Source organism: Ammodytes marinus, assembly GCF_949987685.1.
Source record: "Ammodytes marinus genome assembly, chromosome: 14".
Taxonomy (NCBI): domain Eukaryota; kingdom Metazoa; phylum Chordata; class Actinopteri; order Uranoscopiformes; family Ammodytidae; genus Ammodytes; species Ammodytes marinus.
In genome coordinates this window covers 1,464,868-1,490,198 of record NC_137218.1, presented here as the reverse complement: position 1 = coordinate 1,490,198, position 25,331 = coordinate 1,464,868, and the positions used below count along the sequence as shown (strand labels likewise).

Genomic DNA, 25,331 nt, shown 5'->3' with positions numbered 1-25,331 from the left:
ATAGACCTGCAGCAAGTAGTAGAATGATATTATGGTTAAGAAAAGATTGATGGATTATTTTAATTTCAGGGCACATTGAGAATAACGCTCTGACCACAGAAAAATCCTTGCATGTGTGAACGTACATGGCAATAAAACTAATTCAGATTCTCATCTGTAGTTTTTTTCTGTATGTCTTGAAAACTACCTATAGAACCCTTTCAAAATTGTCATTCTGCCAACAATTTAAAGCTATTCATTTGAAAGATTTTGTTAAAGGTGCATCCGGTTTATCCGGTTGTTTAGACTAGTGTGACAGGGTCATTAGAAATGTGGGGAAGTAATTGGGATAAAATGTCTAGAAGTTAAATACCACCGTATGGACAAATTCACAGTCGTCCTCCTAGAAGATGACAAAGGCCTTCAGCAAGTTGTCAGTCTTTAAGGTGAAAGTCAAGCAGTTGAGTGTTTGCTGAGTCAATGGTATGTTATGGTAGGAAGTGCAGGCAGCAGGGGAAGAACCCAATTGGTCTATCAGCCTGGGGGTCGTGGGTCTACGCCTTCTGCCTGTCCTTCTGCTGCTAGTCAACCGCCTGCTTGCTCTGCTGTGGCTAGCCAGAACCCTGGAATCTAGCAGACACCATGAGAGGTTAAATGCCTGGCCATTCAAACAGGATCTCATGGAGGCCATAGACAGAATGTTTGTGGTCGTGGCTTGTTATGGTCTCTTATGTGACTCTTCCTTCAAGCCCCCCACTGACTCTGATTGCCCGCCCTAAAGCTTCCCGTCGTCTGATCCGGGCATCACCAAGCCTCTGGTCAAGTCCTTCAGTCCGAGCAGAAGACCGACATTCATTCCAGTCCTGCAGCCCTGTTCACCAGGAGCTGATGTCCCCAGGGGTCCGCCCTCCCCTTTGCTGACAGACATTCTTAGAAAAACTGATAACATTTTGGAGGTCAAAGATTAAGGTCACTATGTCCTTGCTTATTGTGAGCACAGCACATCTCATCAACACTTAGAGGTATTTTCTTAAAACTTTGCACAAATATCGACTCGGACTCAAAGATGAACCGAATAGATTTTGGAGTTACAAGATAACTGCAACATTACAAATTGTGAGGTCGCACTGACCTTGAACCATATTATAGCTAGGCAGGGCTGTACGCTTATTTTTTTAGGTGGTAGCACTGGTGCTTGCAAGCAAAAAAAAATCAGTAGCACAAAAATAAATTTGGTAGCACACAAAGTATGATCGAAAACTTGCATAACCTTAACCCTTGCATTTCGCTCTAATTACCTTTGAGCATGTCATCTTGGTCTCATTTGAGATTCTCAATTAATATTATATCCTAGTGTGTGCAGTAATAATTATAGAAAAATGAATAGGGGTGCACTGATTGCAATTTAGACAAAATAATCGAACCTGCCAATTGCAATTTTTTGCTGATTCAGAATTATTTCTCCCCGTAAAAATATAAAAATAATATCTATATATATTTTTTGTTTATACAATTATTATATTAATAATAATAAAAAATTTCAGAAAATGTCCTTCTGTTAATTAAAACCAAACTTTAAAACATTAAACATAGCCTATTAAATAAATAAGTATACATATTGGTACAATTTAGGATAAATTAAATAGGTTGTTGTGAATGTGTTGTGAGTAGTTCTTCAGTGGCTTATTTCAAACTTTGTTTAAATAGACTACTGTTGACTGCTCTCTGCAGCTGAAGGAGTTGATTTTCAAGCTAGAGCACTGCAGGGTTGGGAAGCGCTAACTTCCTGTTCTTACCGGCTTCAAAATAAAAGTCAACTCACATGTGGCTAGTAACAGGCTTTTAATGTGAAGGCGCACAGGAAATGTTCCGTTTGCACACGCGCTAACTTAACCGTGTTAATGTAAAGAGCCGTGTCCTTTCGGTTATTACCGTTGGTGAAGTTTATTAGACGCTAGAATCACCGCACGAGCACAGATCCAGAGCAAACATCTTTCACCAGCCAAAGTAGCGGGTGGACTCAATAACTTACTCACCTAAGACTACATTCACCCGCATTTGGCGAGTGTTAATGTAGAGCCCTCTAAGCAGTGTTGTGCATCGCTCCTCTGTGTCTCAAAGAGACAGCATCTGCTCATTAGCAACCTGTCGCACTAGTGCGAGTGGACTTGTATTCATCATCGCACGTGATCAATTTCAGTAGCAAATGCGATCAAAACTGTCGCACTGTACAGCCCTGCTAGGTGTAGGTGAGGCTAGGTTAGGTGGATAGCAGCTGTTGCCATGGATTTATTAAAGGTATGGGGTTTGGAGGGGAGTATTTCTATGGTCTACAGAAAATAAGGAAAACAAATAATCATGTCATATACTGAGTGTGACCACATTCATAACCTAATATTTCCTTGCAATGTACATTACAACTTAGAATGGCAGTCTGAATAGTTTAACTCAAGGAAATATGTTATACACAACAACAGGAATATACACTAATATCAGTAGGCCTAATTAACATACATTAACAGCAGGTACTAATAGTCACTTTACAGTAGGCCTACAAATGCCTTGGTAAAACATTAGGGAGCAATAACCAACGTATATACAATCGACATAAAAAAAGACGTAAAGTGTGCTGGGCTTTAAAACGGAACTTTACAACATCAGACGTTGCTTAAGGCATTAAAATAAACAGAGCAATCTCAGGTAAACCATAACTTACTAATCTTTATCAATGCACACATTATTTAAAGGGCAACTCCAAAATTAGTCTGTTAAAGGTGCTGTAAGCGGAATGGTTCTTTTAGCTAACTTCCTGTCAGTTATTGCAGTTAGCAGTCCCCTCGCTCGTCCCTACACCACCACATTAATGCACTGCGGTCTTCAAGCAGCGAGTTATTTAGCATCATCTCAGATCCATAAGTGTGATAAAACATGATAAAAACCATCAAAACAGACATTGGGGAGGATTTTTACCTGCTCCGCCATTGTAGGCGCATAAACATTCACCCATCTGTTGCTCTGGCGTGCATCGGCAGTGAGACCATGAGTGAGACGGGTGTCGGTTTGTAACGTTCTCTCTTGTGATTGGATAAAAAGGGGAATAAAGCTTCTACTTTTCTTCCCCCGCTTATTCTGACATCAAATACGTCGGCAATATATTCACTAGGGGTGTAAATCTCTGCTTTCATCACGATACGATATTACATCGATTCATTAGACAAAGTTATGATATTTGCCGATATCTAAAATCTGCTGCGACACGATTTTGATTCGATTCAGGGGCCTGCGATCGATATGAGACGATATTATATGCCCATTTAACACAAGATGGCCTATCTCGTTATCTAAAAGTACATGTTGATAATATAATAGCCTTCTTAATCGTTTGTATAATTTTCATCCATTTTTATGCATTCTGAACACTAAAGATCTTGAAATTAACAGGATAAACAACAAACTTAAGAGAGTGACCGCCCCGGGGAGCGCAGGAGCTTCTCACCGCTGAGAGAGCAGCCGAGCCGCGCATTATTGGAACTTTACACTGCCAGTCGGGCAGCGCTGTGCTGCCCAAATGCCCTGCTAGCTCGGCTGCTAATCCCCGCGAGCCTGTCGAGCGCTGCCTGCTCTGTCAGCGGGGATGATCCTCTCCCCATGCTGCAAACACCGACAGGTCTGTTACAGATGGATTTTAGTTTCCGAAATGAACTTTGATTATCATGATACACAAGCGAGAAAAAGCCTGGTGCGGTCGGGCGGAAATGGTGTCACAAACACCCGAGCAAGGACATTGTCAAAATAAAAGCATATACTACATCGATTTTCATCGATGTTTGGACGTTGCATCGATGCAGTTTGATCGTTCGCAAATCAATCGATGGATCGTTACACCCCTAATATTTACAAAGGCTTTTTTTTGTACTTGATAAAGTTTACTGACTTACACAGTAAGTTTGTTCTGTCTGAGACTTTGTCGTTGGGGAAATGATGAAAGACACATTACATCACCTGTTACCAAGCTGGTAACCATGCTGACGTGTTGGTGTCACGTGAACATGGTGTAGGTCAGAGCTGATATACAGTATGTGAGGGAAGGCAAAGCCTGCAGACCAGCTGCTCTTACATGGACAGACTGTACGCTGCTTACTATCTGCACAGGGAAAATGTTTGTGGATTGATTTGGGGTTTTGAATGTAACTCAATGGTGATTTGTGCTTTAAAGACATTTCCATTTTATGTCAATGTTCTTATATTACACAAGGGAAGATATGTATTGTGCTTTTGTGTTCTTACATCAACAGGTTTGTATTTCTTGTGTCTTAAATGCTTCTCTGAGATGTCAAATACAACTCAATATCAGTCCAACATAACTGTTAGATTGGGGTTACTGGAAAGAGTAATACTTTCCACTCTGACTACTCTAACATGCTGTATATTTCTCTGCATCAATATCATCATGTTATTCACCTTGAGGAGTAAACAGGTTTTTCGTGAAACCTCTCGTTACATTCTCCTGTTTAACCTCCTTCTTGCTGACACTTTGCAGATGGCATTGAGTCAGTTGCTGTACATTCTGACTACTTCTGGGATAATGTTGACATATCCTGTCTGTGGTGTTCTGGTAATGTTTGTTATTCTCATAACTGTAGTGTCTCATCCTCTCACACTGGTGGTAATGTCTCTGGAGAGATATGTAGCTGTGTGCTACCCACTGAGGCACGCTACTGTCATCACCATCAGGAACACAGGACTATCGATCATTGTGGTTTGGGCTTTTTGTTTTCTAAATGTCCTCATTCGACTTATTTTGGTTTTACAATTTCAATTTGAAGAGCTTAAGAGTCTGCAGATGAAAAGCTTTTGTAGTGTACGTACCATGCTTCCTGGGCAGTTGTCTTATGATTATGAAAGAGCCTTTACTTGTTTTCTGTTCATATCAGCAGGCATAACAATCTCTTTCTCCTTCATAAGTGTGATGGTAGCAGCCAGAAAAGCATCCACAGACAAAGCTTCTGTGCAAAAGGCTCGTAACACACTGCTGATACATATGGTACAGCTTGGCCTCAGTCTTGCCTCAACAGTTCACAATGCAATACTTGCAGCAGTCGCAACAATTGTCACTGGGTCTGCCTTTATACGTGTCGTCAATGTTTTGTATGTGCTCATGATCATCTTCCCCAGGTGTCTCAGTGCTCTCATCTATGGACTCAGAGACCAGACTATCAGACCCATCCTTTTGTACAATTTATGCTGTAGACTGACACTGACACTTTCTTCCAAGCAGAAGCTAAAGTCTCAAAAGATACGTATGCAATAAATTAACCTCTTTGCCTAGAAATGAAGTATACAGCACCGGTGAAAAATGTGACAACAGCCCCATTGTTCCAGCATTATTGAAATTGAAGCAGATCAATCCAGTGAATGAGCTGAAATGTCAAAATAGTTTTGTCAAATATGTCCATAGGGCCTTTTCCAAGGAAAAACAAGTAGTGGGTAAACAGTTTTTCTGCAGCAATGGAAGTAAATGAAGCCTTGAAAGTTGATGCAAACACTTTGTACAGGTGTACCAATGTTGACAGACTGTATATTTCTGTATACAAGCAGTGTTGCAACAGACTATGTAACTACACAATCTTAAGCATTATTTGGACACTATAGACCTGCAGCAAGTAGTAGAATGATATTATGGTTAAGAAAAGATTGATGGATTATTTTAATTTCAGGGCACATTGAGAATAACGCTCTGACCACAGAAAAATCCTTGCATGTGTGAACGTACATGGCAATAAAACTAATTCAGATTCTCATCTGTAGTTTTTTCTGTATGTCTTGAAAACTACCTATAGAACCCTTTAGAAATTGTCATTCTGCCAACAATTTAAAGCTATTCATTTGAAAGATTTTGTTAAAGGTGCATCTGGTTTATCCGGTTGTTTAGACTAGTGTGTTATTTGGATAAAATGTCCACAAGTTAAATACCACCGTATGGACAAATTCACAGTCGTCCTCCTAGAAGATGACAAAGGCCTTCAACAAGTTGTCAGTCTTTAAGGTGAAAGTCAGGCAGTTGAGTGTTTGGTAAGTTGTGGTGGGAAGTGCAGGCAGCAGGCGAACTACGCATAAGGTCTATCAGCCTGGGGGTTGTCGGTCTACGCCTTCTGCCTGTCCTTCTGCTGTTAAGGTACGGCCACACCAAATAGGCTCGTTCGACCCCAGTTTCGGCTCGTCTGGAAAGTAGACGACAGTAGCCGAGTGCAGTCGGGGGAGTGACGAAAAAGCCTGACTGAAGCAGGACAGCTCCGAGTCGGCTTGCATGTGCCGTCGGAAGTTGCGTCCTTGTTGCGGATGCAGTTAGTTTTCTAGTATTATTTTGAAGGCCTTTTAGAAAAATATTCGTAAGAGAGCTACATATGCTACAACCGATTAGAAACAGAACAAAAAACAAAAAGGAGTAAATACTTCAAAAGCGAGGGACATTTTCAAAACAAGAAACAAGATATATCCCCAATCCCTACACATTTTTATCTTTCTTGTTATTTTACTAGAAAATCTACTTGTAAGTGATATAAATAATTTACAAATCCGAATAAAGGTGGTTTAATATTTCTCCCTTCATATAACAAATATGATCGGCCTAAAGAAAGTTAAAGGTCTAATAAAAGATCCCTTATTATTACTATAGAGATGGCTATGATGAACTTTATTAACATGTAACATACAATCCCCAGACCATTTAGATCGTAACATACAATCCCCAGACCATTTAGACCACTGGAAATAAGGCTATGATTTAATCTCAATGGTATAAAGATATCACTTCACCACAAATTAATGTAACTCAAGTTTGTGTTCACTTAATAAATCTATACAGGAGAGTTAAACCTGCATGCTAATTATTGCTTTCCAAATTAATTCTCTGTCAAGGGTTCAACTCTGATTAAATATATGTCTTCTTAAATGCATACACTATGGAGTAGGCCTAATGATAAATTAAAATCAAAAACAATGGATCGTAATTTAATTTTGAGCGGTGATGTCAGACTTTTGCGTAACCAATTTGGGAAACGCATCAAAGGCACGGGGTTTACACTCCCAATTAGCGCTCAGCTCCGCCTGTCAGCAAGACGTTTCCAAACGTCAAACATTTTGTTCCCGCAGCCCCTGGAACTCAACTGCAGCGACCTGCTCCTAGGTCTGTGTCCGTCTTGGTCCCGCGGGACTTCAAAATCTCATGCAGCCGAGCCACAGCCACCCGCAGATGCAAGTCGGACAAAAAGTCTAACCATAATGCTGTGCGCTCAGCAAGACGCGCGTCATAATTGCGCAGGTCTGAGCTAGATGGCTCCTTCTCAAACGAGGCTAATGCGTTACGCGCGGAAGAGGCGTAAAAAAAATCGTAATTTTTGCATAGGGAACCATTGGTTTAGGCGCGCAGATGCGTTACATGCGGTAAAGCGGCGCGTTAGGCGGCTTTTTGCGCACCTACGCGCAAATTTCAATTTCTTTTTTACTTTTTACACTCCTACGCGTGACGCTTAGCCGCGATAGCCAATCAGCTTGGAGAATGACCCGACGTCACGGACATCGGCACGGTCGGAGGACAGTGTACACAATGGCTGAGAAACACCGAGGAGGAAAATGTATTTGTGGGAGGCCGTTGCTGTATGACAGCCGCTCGGGGTTAGAAGACGTGGGGAAAGTGAGCCAGGATAATGGGCTTCCTGGTTAATTCAGTGAATATGTGCGGAGCTGTGCTATAGCCGATAAACCTAGTTAGCGCCGGATAGCATTAGTTAACTCACCCGGTTGTGTGCGGCTAGCACCTCCATATTATGAACCCAAACATGACGGCTAAGTCCGGGGAACTTTCACGACAAGTACAGCGAAGCACCAGTGTTTATATCTACGCCAGCCACGGCCCCCTGTCACAGCCAGGTAGGGGAATGTAGGCTACAATGTTGTACCGCCGTGCACTCAATGCTGCTGTAAATGTGTTTGGCATGTTGCTCTCTTCTCTTGATGTTTGTGTGCATTTCCGAGCAGCGTGAATATGCAATGCTGTTTTAATGCTAGGCTATTTGTGCTGTTCAGTTGCTGTTTATTTGTCTTTTGGCACAGTTGTTGGCCGTGTTGTTGTTGTTGTTTTTGTGCGGACATGCACGCTGTTGTGTCGGGTCGGGTCTGATCGCAGCCATGGTTGATTAGGGGAATAAATGGGGAGGGAGACTAGGCGTGTAGAACCATTTTGACACAAAATGATCAAGCGGCAGGTTAGGCGCCTTACTCGCGTAGACTTACACGCGCAACGCGTTTGGTGTGGCCGTACTTTTAGTCAACCGCCTGCTTGCTCTGCTGTGGCTAGCCAGAACCCTGGAATCCAGCAGGCGCCATGAGAGGTTAAATGCCTGGCCATTCAAACAGGATCTCATGGAGGCCATAGACAGAATGTTTGTGGTCGTGGCTCCCATCATCATAAGGAGAATCTGCTTCCTAACTCCCCAGAGACCCTTGTTATGGTCTCTTATGTGACTCTTCCTTCAAGCCCCCCACTGACTCTGATTGCCCGTCCTAAAGCTTCCCGTCGTCTGAGCCGGGTGCCACCAAGCCTCTGGTCAAGTCCTTCAGTCCGACCCAAAGATCCAACATTCATTCCAGTCCTGTAGGGGTGTAACGGTACACTCAAGTCACGTTTCGGTACGTACCTCAGTTTTGAAGTCTCGGTATGGTACAGTACGGTACGGTTCATAGTTAACGGAGAATGAACAGCTTTAGCTGTCAGTAACTAGCTGACAGTATGTAACATACAAATAAAATGCATAACAAATATAAAAATACTGCTGCAATTCTCCAATAAATAAAATACTAGTGTAGGTGCAGCATTTTAAAATTGCAATGAAAAAATATAGTGTTAATGCTCAGCAGGCTCTGTAAGCTGGTGTAAACAAAGGGTATGTCAACTTTAAGGGTCTTTTTGACTTTAAAAAAAGAAAATATTGCTGCAGCTCTCTTAAACTCTAAAGTGCTCTTTTATAAAAATGATCAAATAAAAGTGCTACTGCAGCATTAATTAAATGACAGCTTGTTTATATTCAGTATAAAAAAGAAAATAATGCCTGGGTTTTGCCCAGCTCGTTTTTCTTCACAGTAATGGTGATAGTAGCCAAACAGCTGGATGGTGCCTTTTCAAAAGCGTATGCATGGTCGACGTGTTGCCTCCTACATAAGCGATCGCGGTGAAACAATAACCTGTGTGCCGACATTGTTTCACACGTCTATCACTGTTTTCATAATTCACCTGGAATCCGAAGTTATCCCTCAAACGGGATTTGAATGACAGGGGGGCGCCTGCGAGCTCTGGTTTCCTGTTGTCTTTCGTCATGCAGTTCGCTCTCTGTTCGAAAGCACTGTATAACATTTTGATTTGCACAACTCATAGACTGTAAAAGATGGGGGGGGGGACGCTGCTACTACAACTGCTAATAGTGATGCAAACGGAACACTAGAGCGGAGAGGTGTGTATCTCTTGCTCTGACTGCAGCTGGGAGGGACTGCTGCGTGAGGACTCGGCCGCCTGTCAGTGCTCTGGGACGGGGTGAGTGGCCGTTGAGGCACCCGCTGCCCGTTTAGAAATGTTAAGAGCGATACATGCTGTAGCGACAGGGTCTCCAAAAGTCACCAACAACACCAGAAAAAGTAGCTAGATTGGTCGCTAGTGGCTTTTTTTTTATAAAAGAGTCGCCAGAGGGGTCTGAAAAGTCGCTGAATATAGCGGCTAAGTTGCTAACACTGCCTGACCCTCATGCTCACCATGGAGATAATAGACTCTCAATAGCTGGCTGCTACTGCGCACGTGCGAGCCAAGCCGGAGGCTAAATGGTCCGGGGGGAACTCCGACGACAAGTTTTAAGTTCCACACCGCACGGTACAAATACGTGTATCGTTACACCCCTACAGCCCTGTTCACCAGGAGCTGATGTCCCCAGGGGGCCGCCCTCCCCTTTGGTAACAGACATTCTTAGATAAACTGATTACATTTTGAAGGTCAAAGATCAAGGTCACTATGTCCTTGCTTATTGTGAGCACAATATGTCTGCTCTGTTGCCTTTCTTTCTCTCCTCATCTGCCCTTTGCGGCTCCGCTGTCAATCAATTAGCTCGAGCATGATCAGCTCCTGATAGGTTCATGCCCGCAATACGGCCAGGTCCGTTTCAATCGCTGAGCCTCTTTAACACTGGGTGCTTTACCTTCTTTAAAGCATTGCCTACGACCACTGTACATTCACCGTAAAGCAATTGTATGCCTCTCAGAGGAATAACACCGCAAGGCGGTAGACTAAGACTGCTCAGGACCAACAACCCAATATCTAAGTCTAAGACAAAAGGGGAATAAAGCTTCTGCTTTTCTTCCCCCTTTAATTCTGACATCAACCAAGTAAATCATCAAATACGTTGGCAATATATTTACAAAGGCTTTTTTTGTACTTGATAAAGTTTACTGACTTACACAGTAAGTTTGTTCTGTCTGAGACTTTGTCATTGGGGAAATGATGAAAGACGCATTACATCACCTGTTACCAAGCTGGTAACCATGCTGACGTGTTGGTGTCACGTGAACATGGTGTAGGTCAGAGCTGATATACAGTATGTGACGGAAGGCAAAGCCTGCAGACCAGCTGCTCTTACATGGACAGACTGTACGCTGCTTATTATCTGCAAAGGGAAAATGTTTGTGGATTGATTTGGGGTTTTGAATGTAACTCAATGGTGATTTGTGCTTTAAAGACGTTTCCATTTCATGTCATTGTTCTTACATTACACATAGAAAGATATGTATTGTGCTTTTGTGTTCTTACATCAACAGGTTTATATTTCTTGTGTCTTGAATGCTTCTCTGAGATGTCAAATACAACTCAATATCAATCCAACATAACTGTTAGATTGGGGTTACTGGAGAGAGAAATACTTTCCACTCTGACTACTCTAACATGCTGTATATTTCTCTGCATTAATATCATCATGTTATTCACCCTGAGAAGTAAACATGTTTTTCGTGAAACCTCTCGTTACATTCTCCTGTTTAACCTCCTTCTTGCTGACACTTTGCAGATGGCATTGAGTCAGTTGCTGTACATATTGTCTACTTCTAGGATGATATTAACGTACCCAGTCTGTGGTGTTCTGGTAATGGTAGGCAATGTCTTAACTCAAGTGTCTCCTCTCACACTGGTGGTAATGTCTCTGGAGAGATATGTAGCTGTGTGCTACCCACTGAGGCACGCTACTGTCATCACCATCAGATACACAGGACAATCGATCATTGTGGTTTGGGCTTTTTGTTTTCTAAATGTCCTAATTCGACTTATTTTGCTTTTACAATCCCAATTTGAAGAGCTGGAGAGACTGCAGATGAAAAGCTTTTGTAGCATACCAGCTTTCTTTCAGGGGAAATTGTCTCACGATTATGATGTAGCCTACAATTGTTTTCTGTTCATATCAGCAGGCATAACAATCTCTTTCTCCTTCATAAGTGTGATGGTAGCAGCCAGAAAAGCTTCCACAGACAAAGCTTTGGTGCAAAAGGCTCGTAACACACTGCTGCTGCATCTGGTACAGCTTGGCCTCAGTCTCTCCTCATTTATTCAAAATCCTATACTTGTAGCGGTCTCAAAAATTCTTCCAATGATATTACTGCTTCGTGTCATGAATGTTTTGTATGTGCTTATTGTCATTCTCCCCAGATGTCTCAGTGCTCTTATCTATGGACTCAGAGACCAGATTATCAGACCCATCCTTTTGCACTATTTATGTTGTCGACTGACACTCTTATCCCAGCAAAGGCTCAAATCTCGCAAAATACATGGAAAGCATGTATCTACCTAAATGTTTGTTAAACTCTGTTTGCACTGATCTGTAGTTATGTATTAGTTTCTTGAAATCCAGCTGCAGAGGCCTGGCAATCTGACAACAAGCAACAACTGTAATCGCAATTTTTTTCAAAAGGATTTCTCTCCTCAGGAAAATAATGGACTCGTCACAATGGCTTCTCCTTTCTTTCTATAACTGTTCCATTTAAAGCATTATCACCTATGGCATGCTGGTGTAGTTTGTTAGCTGTACTGCAGCAGACAGAAATGCTCCTCAGAGAGGAATAAAATCAACTCAAACAATCATCGGCCCTCAGTTACCAACACCACAGGACATTTACAGAACACGGGGCCTCCGTCAAGCTACAACCATCATCAGAGACTCATCCCACCCTGAAGGCACCTGTCCACTCTGCTGCCCACTGGGGGGAGCTAAAGCTCCGCAAAAACTCGCACTTGAAGATTCAAGAACAGTTTTTATCCTACTGCCAATAGAGAACTTAACTCCAGGGCTCATGCAATAGTGCTGCGATGTGCTGTATGTTTTTACACTAATTTATTCAGTCTTGTATGTCTATTTACTTAAAGGGATAGTTTGGAATTTTGGACATAGGGCCTGATTCCCAAGTTAGCCTGAGTGTTATTTATCATTGGAGACAGTTTTCAACACATTTCATTCAGTCCTTCTAGTTGCAGAGTTTGCTCGTGCTAGGCTAGCGCACGGGATTGGGGTCAAGCAGAGCTGCTACTAAAACAGTCTTACCCACTCCACAGTACACCCGAGGCTAATCAATAATAACGCTACACTACAGATGTAAATGTCTGTGTCCTGCAGATGACACGCTTTTGTAGTATACTTTCCATTGATCTTGGGCAATTGTTTCATGATTATGAAAGAGCCTACACATGTTTTCTGTTCATATCAGCAGGCATAACAATCTCTTTCTCCTTTATCAGTGTGATGGTAGCAGCCAGAAAAGCTTCCACTGACAAAGCTTCAGTGCAAAAGGCTCGAAACACACTGCTGCTACATATGGTACAGCTTGGCCTCAGTCTTGCCTCAACAGTGCACAACCCAATAGTTGTAGCCGTCGCAACAATTGTCCCACTGAACGTACTCATGCCTGTCGTGAATGTTTTGTATGTGCTCATGATCATTCTCCCCAGGTGTCTCAGTGCTCTCATCTATGGACTCAGAGACCAGACTATCAGACCCATCCTTTTGCACTATTTATGCTGTAGACTGAAGATTCTGACCCAGCAAAAGCTTCAAAAGATACATGCAATAAATTAACCTCTTTATCTGTGTGTTCAGCTCATGATGTCCTCAGACATTTTTAATAGAGCAAGACATAAATTGAGAAAATATTTGCCTAGAGATTAAATAAACACCACCGGTAAAAAGTGTTACAACAGCCCCATTGTTCCAGCATTATTGACATTGAAGCAGATCAATCCAGTGAATGAGCTGAAATGTCAAAATAGTGTAAATGTCAAATGTCCATAAGGCCTTTTCCAAGGAAAAACAAGTAGTGGGTAAACAGTTTTTATGCAGCAATGGACATAAATGAAGCCTTGAAAGTTGATGCAAACAATGTGTACAGGTGTAGCAATGTTAGTTGATGACTGTCAAACCCTCTGTCAGCATAAAAGCAGTGTTGGAACAGCCTGTGTCACTACACCCTCTTAAGCATTATTTGGACAATATAGACCTGCAGCAAGTAGTAGATGGTGTTAGAAAAATAACTCTAATTTGTATGATATTATGCCCCCCACATTAATATTACATTACTCTTATATACTCAACTAATAATCAAATACAATTATAACGTGACCTAAATGTTCTCATTTCAGTACAGAGCAGGGAGTGGAGAAAGGGGGAAAGTCTCAGGCCTTAGAAGAAAGTTTGGTGGATGGTACAGACCTGACTCATCCCAATTATCATAGATAAGAAGTAAATAGCCAAGGTTAGGAGCATAGTTTCACTTTTCGGGAAAAGACGACGAGGTCAGGATTGGTCAGAGAAAACGCATGGCAACGAGTTCAACCAATCAATAAACATTGTCAAGATATGTTAAAAGACTCTGCTGTAGAGAAAGAACTTCACTTTTTTGTCCTGTCAAAATTGCTTGCATCACCTGTTCTGTGATATCACTTCATTAAACATCGCTTTTGAGAACTTTGAAACTTTTTCCTGTCATATTTTTTCTTCCATATATCCGAATAAACAAACACGTTTTTTTATTATTATTAATGGATATCATTGTTAAAATAAGATTGATAGATTAGATGGATTATTTTAATTTCAGGGCACATTGAAACATTAACTAAATAAATTGCAATACAAACTGGAAAAAAGTAGGTGTTCTAAAAATGTTTTACCGGTAGCGTATTTCTAGAGAACAACAACGCTCTGACCACAGCAAATTCCGTTTATGTGTGAACGTACAAGGCAATAAAACTAATTCCGATTCTCATCTGTAGTTTTTTCTGTATGTCTTGAAAACTACCTATAGAAGCCTGTCAAAGTTGTCATTCTGCCAACAAGTTAAAGCTAATAATGAATTGAAGGATTTTGTTGAAGGTGCAGCCTGTTTATCCTGTTGTTTATACCAGCGTGACAGGGCCATTAGAAATTAGGGGAAGTAATTGGGATAAAATTAGTTAAATACCACCGTATGGACAAATTCACAGTCGTCCTCCTAGAAGATGACAAAGGCCTTCATCAAGTTGTCAGTCTTTAAGGTGAAAGTCAGGCAGTTGAGTGTTTGCTGAGTCAATGGTATGTTATGGTGGGAAGTGCAGGCAGCAGGGGATGAACCCAATTGGTCTATCAGCCTGGGGGTCGTGGGTCTACGCCTTCTGCCTGTCCTTCTGCTGCTAGTCAACCGCCTGCTTGCTCTGCTGTGGCTAGCCAGAACCCTGGAATCCAACAGGCGCCATGAGAGGTTAAATGCCTGGCCATTCAAACAGGATTTCATGGAGGCCATAGACAGAATGTTTGTGGTCGTGGCTCCCATCATCATAAGGAGAATCTGCTTCCTAACTCCCAAGAGACCCTTGTTATGGTCTCTTATGTGACTCTTCCTTCCGTCCTAAAGCTTCCCGTTGTCTGAGCCGGGCGCCACCCAGCCTCTGGTCAAGTCCTTCAGTCCGACCCCAAGATCCAACATTCATTCCAGTCCTGCAGCCCTGTTCACCAGGAGCTGATGTCCCCAGGGGGCCGCCCTCCCCTTTGCTAACAGACATTCTTAGATAAACTGATTACGTTTTGAAGGTCAAAGGTCAAGGTCACTATGTCCTTGCTTATTGTGAGCACAATATGTCTGCTCTGTTGCCTTTCTTTCTCTCCTCATCTGCCCTTTGCGGCTCAGCTGTCAATCAATTAGCTCGAGCATGATCAGCTCCTGATAGGTTCATGCCCGCAATACGGCCAGGTCCGTTTCAATCGCTGAGCCTCTTTAACACTGGGTGCTTTACCTTCTTTAAAGCATTGCCTACGACCACTGTACATTCACCGTGAAGCAATTGTATGCCTCTCGGAGGAATAACACCGCAAGGCGGTAGACTAAAGCCCCTTTTACACAGCCAGTGAAAGCCGGGAATATGCCGGCCTTTCGGCCCTCCCCCCAGCTGTGTAAATGCGACAGTTGCGGAACGAGGGAAGAAAGGTGCGAGTGATCGTTCCGGGAATTTTACTACCTCGGGGGGTAGTAAGATTCCCGACACGATCAGTTCCGCCTCTCTGTTTAAATGCTCCAGCTTGTTGTTGCGGAACAGGGGGGCGTTTGACGTTCCATAGTCTACGTTCTAAACATGCGACCATGTTAGCAGTTGAAGGACGTGTGTTTAACATTAACCACGGCGGCCTGATGTCCCGTAAAAATCACCAAATAAAAGGAACGGTGTATAATCTAGCTGATCATAAAGTCCGTTGCTCAATCCAAACCCCCGCGCTTCATTTTGCAGAGTGTATGAGTCTATTTCTGCCCAGGAGAAGTTGTACAATGGAAAGCTAGGCTAGGCTAAGTAAGGGATAAAGTATAGCGAACGGGTCACTTTCTAGAAATAAAGACCGACAAGCTGAAGCAGGAGCCCGACGCGCAGCGGAGGGCTCTTGTTCAGCTTGAAGGTCGACCTAGTAACGGGGGAATAGTCTGCTCGCCCCGCTAGACTGTCTGCTTCAGCTGACTGAAGGCTCGGGCTCAGCTGTTAGCCACAGCTACTGTTTTGCTAACACATTCCGCCGCCGCTATTATTATCCTAAGTCTGAGCGTATATCCACACTTTATTTCTGTCTACAGTAACGTGACTTCACACACTGTGTGTATGTGTATGTCTGATTGGCAGATCGCTGCCCTCACAAAGAGACTCGCTCACAACCAACCTGTCACACACACACACACACACAGAGGTGAAGCGGTCGGATTGATTTAGTCAGTTTGGTTAACTGTCCCAGTGATGTTGGACTCAGCGCGTAGCGAGATCAACTGGCACATCGTGGGGACAGTAAAATACGGCCCTCTTACTGCAAGCTCCAGCACTTCTGCTCTCAATTCACCGGCCATTGTTGTTGTTGTAAAGCAGCTGACCGGCGCGGCGCTTAATGTTTACGTCACACCTGACGCTGTTTACAAGCACCTCTTTCATTCCGGAGCGCTGTGTAAAAGGGACTACTGATGCGCCAGCAGGCTGGCGTTGCTTGGTTCTGTGTAAATAACACAGAAGCAAGCAAAGCCGGCATATTGGAGTGATGTTGTTCCGTCAATATGCCGCAATCTCTGTGTAAAAGGGGCTTGTGACTGCTCAGAACCAACAACCCAATATCTAAGTTTAAGACAAAAGGGGAATAAAGCTTCTACTTTTCTTCCCCCGCTTATTCTGACATCGAATACGTCGCAAATGAATTTACAAAGGCTTTTTTTTTAACTTGATAAAGTTTACTGACTTACACAGTAAGTTTGTTCTGTCTAAGACTTTGTCATAAGGGAAATTATGAAAGACGCATTACATCACCTGTTACCAAGCTAGTAACCATGCTGACGTGTTGGTGTCACGTGAACATGGTGTAGGTCAGAGCTGATATACAGTATGTGACGGAAGGCAAAGCCTGCAGACCAGCTGCTCTTACATGGACAGACTGTACGCTGCTTACTATCTGCACAGGGGAAATATTTGTGGATTGATTTGGGGTTTTGAATGTAACTCAACGGTGATTTGTGCTTTAAAGATGTTTCCATTTCATGTCATTGTTCTTACATTGCACATAGGAAGATATGTATTGTGCTTTTGTGTTCTTACATCAACAGGTTTATATTTCTTGTGTCTTGAATGCTTCTCTGAGATGTCAAATACAACTCAATATCAGTCCAACATAACTGTTGGACTGGGGTTACTGGAAAGAGCAATACTTTCCACTCTGACTACTCTAACATGCTGTATATTTTTCTGCATCAATATCATCATGTTATTCACCTTGAGAAGTAAACAGGTTTTTCGTGAAACCTCTCGTTACATTCTCCTGTTTAACCTCCTTCTTGCTGACACTTTGCAGATGGCATTGAGTCAGTTACTGTACTTATTGTCTACTTCTAGGATGATGTTAACATATCCTGTCTGTGGTGTTCTGGTAATGTTTGTTATTCTCATAAGTCAAGTGTCTCCTCTCACACTGATGGTAATGTCTTTGGAGAGATATGTAGCTGTGTGCTACCCACTGAGGCACGCTACTGTCATCACCTTAAGGAACACAGTACTGGCGATCATTGTGGTTTGGGCTTTTTGTTTTCTAAATGTCCTAATTGATGTTATTTTGCTATTAGAATTCCCATTTGAAGAGCTGGAGAGCATGCAGATGAAGAGCTATTGTAGTACACTTTCCATTGTTCTTGGGCAAGTGTCTCATGATTATGAAAGAGCCTACACTTGTTTTCTTTTCATATCAGCAGGCACAACAATCTCTTTCTCCTTCATCAGTGTGATGGTAGCAGCCAGAAAAGCTTCCACAGACAAAGCTTCGGTGCAAAAGGCTCGTAACACACTGCTGCTACATATGGTACAGCTTGGCCTCAGTCTCGCCTCAACAGTGCACAACCCAATACTTTTAGCCATCTCAAAAATTGTCACGTTGAACGTACTCCTCCCTGTCGTGAATGTTTTGTATGTGCTCATGATCATTCTCCCCAGGTGTCTCAGTGCTCTCATCTATGGACTCAGAGACCAGACTATCAAACCCATCCTTTTGCACTATTTATGCTGTAGACTGAAGATATTTTACCAGCAAAAGCCTCAAAAGATCCATGCAATAAATTAATCTCTTTAACTGTTTGTTCAACTCATGGAAGTAAATTAAGCCTTGAAAGTTGATGCAAACAATTTGTACAGGTGTAGCAATGTTAGTTGATGACTGTCAAACCCTCTGTCTGCATAAAAGCAGTGTTGGAACAGACTGTGTTACTACTCCCTCTTAAGCATTATTTGGACAATAAAGACTTGCAGCAAGTAGTAGATTAATTCATTGTTAAAATAATATTGATAGATTAGATGGATTATTTTTAATTTCAGGGCACATTGAAACATTAACTAAATAAATTGCAATACAAACTGGAAAAATGTAGGTGTTCTAAAAATGTTTTACCGGTAGCGTATTTCTAGAGAATAACAACGCTCTGACCACAGCAAATTTCGTTTATGTGTGAACGTACATGGCAATAAAACCAATTGCGATTCTCATCTGTAGTTTTTTCTGTATGTCTTGAAAACTACCTATAGTTTTCAAGACATACAGAAAGACATATAGAAGCCTGTCAAAGTTGTCATTCTGCCAACAAGTTAAAGCTAATAATGAATTGAAGGATTTTGTTGAAGGTGCAGCCTGTTTATCCTGTTGTTTATACTAGCGTGACAGGGCCATTAGAAATTAGGGGAAGTAATTGGGATAAAATTAGTTAAATACCACCGTATGGACAAATTCACAGTCGTCCTCCTAGAAGATGACAAAGGCCTTCATCAAGTTGTCAGTCTTTAAGGTGAAAGTCAGGCAGTTGAGTGTTTGCTGAGTCAATGGTATGTTATGGTGTGAAGTGCAGGCAGCAGGGGATGAACCCAATTGGTCTATCAGCCTGGGGGTCGTGGGTCTACGACGTCTGCCTGTCCTTCTGCTGCTAGTCAACCGCCTGCTTGCTCTGCTGTGGCTAGCCAGAACCCTGGAATCTAGCAGACGCCATGAGAGGTTAAATGCCTGGCCATTCAAACAGGATCTCATGGAGGCCATAGACAGAATGTTTGTGGTCGTGGCTTCCATCATCATAAGGAGAATCTGCTTCCTAACTCCCCAGAGACCCTTTTGTTATGGTCTCTTATGTGACTCTTCCTTCAAGCCCCCCACTGACTCTGATTGCCCGTCCTAAAGCTTCCCGTCGTCTGAGCCGGGTGCCACCAAGCCTCTGGTCAAGTCCTTCAGTCCGACCCAAAGATCCAACATTCATTCCAGTCCTGTAGGGGTGTAACGGTACACTCAAGTCACAGTTCGGTACGTACCTCGGTTTTGAAGTCTCGGTATGGTACAGTACGGTACGGTTCATAGTTAACGGAGAATGAACAGCTTTAGCTGTCAGTAACTAGCTGACAGTATGTAACATACAACTAAAATGCATAACAAATATAAAAATACTGCTGCAATTCTCCAATAAATAAAATACTAGTGTAGGTGCAGCATTTTAAAATTGCAATGAAAAAATATAGTGTTAATGCTCAGCAGGCTCTGTAAGCTGGTGTAAACAAAGGGTATGTCAACTTTAAGGGTCTTTTTGACTTTAAAAAAAGAAAATATTGCTGCAGCTCTCTTAAACTCTAAAGTGCTCTTATAAATATAAAAATTATCAAATAAAAGTGCTACTGCAGCATTAATTAAATGACAGCTTGTTTATATTCAGTATAAAAAAGAAAATAATGCCTGGGTTTTGCCCAGCTCGTTTTTCTTCACAGTAATGGTGATAGTAGCCAAACAGCTGGATGGTGCCTTTTCAAAAGCGTATGCATGTTCGACGTGTTGCCTCCTACATAAGCGATCGCGGTGAAACAATAACCTGTGTGCCGACATTGTTTCACACGTCTATCACTGTTTTCATAATTCACCTGGAATCCGAAGTTATCCCTCAAACGGGATTTGAATGACAGGGGGGCGCCTGCGAGCTCTGGTTTCCTGTTGTCTTTCGTCATGCAGTTCGCTCTCTGTTCGAAAGCACTGTATAACATTTTGATTTGCACTACTCATAGACTGTAAAAGGGGGGGGGGACGCTGCTACTACAACTGCTAATAGTGATGCAAACGGAACACTAGAGCGGAGAGGTGTGTATCTCTTGCTCTGACTGCAGCTGGGAGGGACTGCTGCGTGAGGACTCGGCCGCCTGTCAGTGCTCTGGGACGGGGTGAGTGGCCGTTGAGGCACCCGCTGCCGCGACAGGGTCTCCAAAAGTCACCAATAACACCAGAAAAAGTAGCTAGATTGGTCGCTAGTGGCTTTTTTTTTATAAAAGAGTCGCCAGAGGGGTCTGAAAAGTCGCTGAATATAGCGGCTAAGTTGCTAACACTGCCTGACCCTCATGCTCACCATGGAGATAATAGACTCTCAATCGCTGGCTGCTACTGCGCACGTGCGAGCCAAGCCGGAGGCTAAATGGTCCGGGGGGAACTCCACACCGCAAAACAAGCCTGAACATTCGCCATATAATAACGTTATGTACTCCACATGCGGACCACGGTCCACCTCTGTAACACCAAATACGTGCCTGTACCGTCACGGTACGGTACAAATACGTGTATCGTTACACCCCTACAGTCCTGCAGCCCTGTTCACCAGGAGCTGATGTCCCCAGGGGGCCGCCCTCCCCTTTGCTAACAGACATTCTTAGATAAACTGATTACATTTTGAAGGTCAAAGATCAAGGTCACTATGTCCTTGCTTATTGTGAGTACAATATGTCTGCTCTGTTGCCTTTCTTTCTCTCCTCTTCTGCCCTTTGCGGCTCAGCTGTCAATCAATTAGCTCGAGCATGATCAGCTCCTGATAGGTTCATGCCCGCAATACGGCCAGGTCCGTTTCAATCGCTGAGCCTCTTTAACACTGGGTGCTTTACCTTCTTTAAAGCATTGCCTACGACCACTGTACATTCACCGTGAAGCAATTGTATGCCTCTCAGAGGAATAACACCGCAAGGCGGTAGACTAAGACTGCTCAGGACCAACAACCCAATATCTAAGTTTAAGACAAAAGGGGAATAAAGCTTCTGCTTTTCTTCCCCCTTTAATTCTGACATCAACCAAGTAAATCATCAAATACGTTGGCAATATATTTACAAAGGCTTTTTTTGTACTTGATAAAGTTTACTGACTTACACAGTAAGTTTGTTCTGTCTGAGACTTTGTCATTGGGGAAATGATGAAAGACGCATTACATCACCTGTTACCAAGCTGGTAACCATGCTGACGTGTTGGTGTCACGTGAACATGGTGTAGGTCACAGCTGATATACAGTATGTGACGGAAGGCAAAGCCTGCAGACCAGCTGCTCTTACATGGACAGACTGTACGCTGCTTATTATCTGCAAAGGGGAAATGTTTGTGGATTGATTTGGGGTTTTGAATGTAACTCAATGGTGATTTGTGCTTTAAAGACGTTTCCATTTCATGTCATTGTTCTTACATTACACATAGAAAGATATGTACTGTGCTTTTGTGTTCTTACATCAACAGGTTTATATTTCTTGTGTCTTGAATGCTTCTCTGAGATGTCAAATACAACTCAATATCAGTCCTACATAACCGTTGGACTGGGGTTACTGGAGAGAGAAATACTTTCCACTCTGACTACTCTAACATGCTGTATATTTCTCTGCATTAATATCATCATGTTATTCACCCTGAGAAGTAAACATGTTTTTCGTGAAACCTCTCGTTACATTCTCCTGTTTAACCTCCTTCTTGCTGACACTTTGCAGATGGCATTGAGTCAGTTGCTGTACATATTGTCTACTTCTAGGATGATATTAACGTACCCAGTCTGTGGTGTTCTGGTAATGGTAGGCAATGTCTTAACTCAAGTGTCTCCTCTCACACTGGTGGTAATGTCTCTGGAGAGATATGTAGCTGTGTGCTACCCACTGAGGCACGCTACTGTCATCACCATCAGATACACAGGACAATCGATCATTGTGGTTTGGGCTTTTTGTTTTCTAAATGTCCTAATTCGACTTATTTTGCTTTTACAATCCCAATTTGAAGAGCTGGGGAGACTGCAGATGAAAAGCTTTTGTAGCATACCAGCTTTCTTTCAGGGGAAATTGTCTCACGATTATGATGTAGCCTACAATTGTTTTCTGTTCATATCAGCAGGCATAACAATCTCTTTCTCCTTCATAAGTGTGATGGTAGCAGCCAGAAAAGCTTCCACAGACAAAGCTTCGGTGGAAAAGGCTCGTAACACACTGCTGCTGCATCTGGTACAGCTTGGCCTCAGTCTCTCCTCATTTATTCTAAATCCTATACTTGTAGCGGTCTCAAAAATTCTTCCAATGATATTACTGCTTCGTGTCTTGAATGTTTTGTATGTGCTTATTGTCATTCTCCCCAGGTGTCTCAGTGCTCTTATCTATGGACTCAGAGACCAGATTATCAGACCCATCCTTTTGCACTATTTATGTTGTCGACTGACACTCTTATCCCAGCAAAGGCTCAAATCTCGCAAAATACATGGAAAGCATGTATCTACCTAAACGTTTGTTAAACTCTGTTTGCACTGATCTGTAGTTATGTATTAGTTTCTTGAAATCCAGCTGCAGAGGCCTGGCAATCTGACAACAAGCAACAACTGTAATCACAATTTTTTTCAAAAGGATTTCTCTCCTCAGGTCACTGAAAATAATGGACTTGTCACAATGGCTTCTCCTTTCTTTCTATAACTGTTTCATTGAAAGCATGATCACCTATGGCATGCTGGTGTAGTTTGTTAGCTGTACTGCAGCAGACAGAAATGCTCCTCAGAGAGGAATAAAATCAACTCAAACAATCATCGGCCCTCAGTTACCAACACCACAGGACATTTACAGAACACGGGGCCTCCGTCAAGCTACAACCATCATCAGAGACTCATCCCACCCTGAAGGCACCTGTTCACTCTGCTGCCCACTGGGGGGAGCTAAAGCTCCGCAAAAACTCAATTTGAGGTGGAAATGTATAACTCATAGATATGTCTTTACTCTTTCTTTTTTTCTGCAACTAAGCCACCAATGAACTCTGGTCCGACCAATGACCTGTTTGGTCGACTATTAGGGGGCCTACTGTATACTCACTTGGTAGATTCAGCCCGCCATAGCTAAATACATCTGAAAAAGTGCAATTTAAAAAAATATAAATAAAATGTGGACGACTTACTTAAACTTAAGACATGTGTATCCTCTGTAAAAATACATGCCTGGTTACAGATGAGTTCAATGTCCTGTTAAGTAATCCCTTTCCTTGGTAGAGGTTTTTTTATTGTAACTGAAATGGAATACAGTTACCTTTTTGTATCCTAATTAGGCCTATGTTATCCCTTTACATGTCATCATGACCCCATCATTGCCCAGGGACTACAGGTACTCTCTCTCTCTACACGTTTAAGTCATTACGCAAGGAAAACAAATAATTTCTCTTCTTTCTTGTTAATCACTGAAAGTTTAAAAAAATACATTTAATTTAAACTAAAATAATAAATTAGATTAAGTACTATTTCTGTCGAAATACCACAATAAATACATTTTCTCTAACGTGATGTAAACGTACTGAGCGATTCAAACAGCACTTCAAAAAACGTAATGGAGCTGCGAATACCCACCTTTTAGGATGTTGTCTGGTCATAGAATGATAGTGATCAGGACCACGACAGAGGCAGACGAGCAGTGATGCCGTCACCAGATGTCCATGGATCTAAGTTTGAGGAAGACTGAATTAGAATTTCATCATAATCTATCACTATCACAATCTATACTTTAAATCCTTTTATTCATTTTGGCATTGTTTAAAATGTTTCATCTCATGTATGCCTAATCATATATTTTAAATAATTAATTGGACAAACATATAGAGTGTACATTTATAATTGCACAGTGAGAAGAGATAAACAGAGACACATCATGTCAGGTGGGTTTCCATGTTAACACCAAAGGCAGCAGATCATTAATTAATTAGTTCATTCATTAGTTATTATTTTTTTCTGCAGTAACATAGGAGGCCATTCACAACACTAGGTCTACTTCCATTTTGGCTAAACAGTCAAATAATAACATTTAAATAATAAAAACTTATGACAATTGAACAAAAACTGGGTGCTTGCTCGTCACCTGTCTGACTGAGAGTATGTCTGGCAGTCAGTGCGTTTACATGCAGACTTATAATCGGATAACTAAACGAATAAGACCTCAACAGGACTTTTAAACTGCATGTAAACACCTTTATCCGATCTACTTCGGACACAAATCGGCACAATAACGGACAAGAGAAGTCGGATAAGAACACCTAGATAATTCGTTCATTGTCGGCTTTCTCTCTGCATGTATACAGGGATCGGATATCGCATATCGGACTTCTCGTTCTGTGCTTGTGTGCCTGCGCGTGATACACCATGGGTTATTGACGGAAGAGAACCGGACGTGGCTCTAAAACCACTTGTTGAAAGCATGGTTGAAAGGGCTACAGCGCCACCTAGCATAGTGGAGACAGCCATGCATCGGACATTTGTCCGATTTCTGAAAGGCCATGTATACTCAGACAAGTGACACGGTCCGTTCGAGTGTCTTGTTCGATATATATGTGATAATCCAATCTAGTTGTGCCATGGAAACGCACTGAGTGACAGGCATGCTCTTAAACTTGAATTTAAAGTAAATCGGCCTGAGTGTTATATGTTTTAAACACTATCAGTCAACACTCTGCAATTATTTAAATAAAGTTAAAGACTGATAATATCTTTAATATGCAGTGAGTGTGAGGCAAACTTTACATTTCCTTTAATGAAGTATCACAATAAAATGTAATTAAAATGTTTGTTTATTCTGAATAAACTTAGCCTATATTTTATAATACATTATTCCGTACATCTTTATAGATCTCAGCTTTGTCTTTGACTCACCTAAATGAACATCTTCCCTGCAGACAAGCGGTCAGTCGAACAAGTCGGGCTGCCACATCATAGGCTACGTCGTCGCCATTGTCCCGCCGTGGATAGGTAATAAACACAGCTAGGCTCGATGGTCGTAACCTAACCTAGCTGTCCGTCTGTCCTCGGTTAAGGCCATCTGAAAATATCTCTCCCACTGCACCGGTGTCTGGCTGGGTTCTGCCTCTCCCGACAATCGCGGTCAACCTAACTGTCTTTCAGAGATCCGTGTTCAAATCAGCTGACACTTAGCCTAATTTCCACAATAACCGTGAAAGTAGCTGCTACCAAACAAAGTCATA

The 25,331-nt window shown here is 42.2% G+C and overlaps 5 protein-coding genes across 5 annotated transcripts in view; 4 read left to right on the top strand and 1 right to left on the bottom strand.

Annotated features, from left to right (window-relative positions):
* Positions 1–2,898: 2,898 nt before the first annotated feature.
* The window catches only part of LOC307260694 (uncharacterized protein), a 70,192-nt gene continuing 47,759 nt past the window's right edge, over positions 2,899–25,331 (bottom strand). The window contains exon 12 of the transcript XR_013845193.1: positions 2,899–2,949. The gene's annotated coding sequence lies outside the window, so the exon portion shown is untranslated. The remainder of the gene's footprint in view (positions 2,950–25,331) is intronic.
* On the top strand, positions 4,310–5,290 carry LOC307260557 (odorant receptor 131-2-like; the record flags this gene model as incomplete). Its single annotated transcript, XM_080040831.1, has 1 exon — positions 4,310–5,290. The coding sequence occupies one exon, from the start codon at positions 4,310–4,312 to the stop codon at positions 5,288–5,290; it is 981 nt and encodes a 326-aa protein (XP_079896957.1).
* On the top strand, positions 10,869–15,046 carry LOC307260556 (odorant receptor 131-2-like; the record flags this gene model as incomplete). The annotated part of the gene is made up of 4 exons (XM_080040830.1): positions 10,869–11,836; positions 12,794–13,074; positions 14,721–14,835; positions 14,938–15,046. The coding sequence occupies 4 exons, from the start codon at positions 10,869–10,871 to the stop codon at positions 15,044–15,046; spliced, it is 1,473 nt and encodes a 490-aa protein (XP_079896956.1).
* Positions 17,181–18,149, top strand: LOC307260555 (odorant receptor 131-2-like; the record flags this gene model as incomplete). The annotated part of the gene is made up of 1 exon (XM_080040829.1): positions 17,181–18,149. The coding sequence occupies one exon, from the start codon at positions 17,181–17,183 to the stop codon at positions 18,147–18,149; it is 969 nt and encodes a 322-aa protein (XP_079896955.1).
* LOC307260554 (odorant receptor 131-2-like) lies at positions 21,626–22,609 on the top strand (the record flags this gene model as incomplete). The annotated part of the gene is made up of 1 exon (XM_080040828.1): positions 21,626–22,609. The coding sequence occupies one exon, from the start codon at positions 21,626–21,628 to the stop codon at positions 22,607–22,609; it is 984 nt and encodes a 327-aa protein (XP_079896954.1).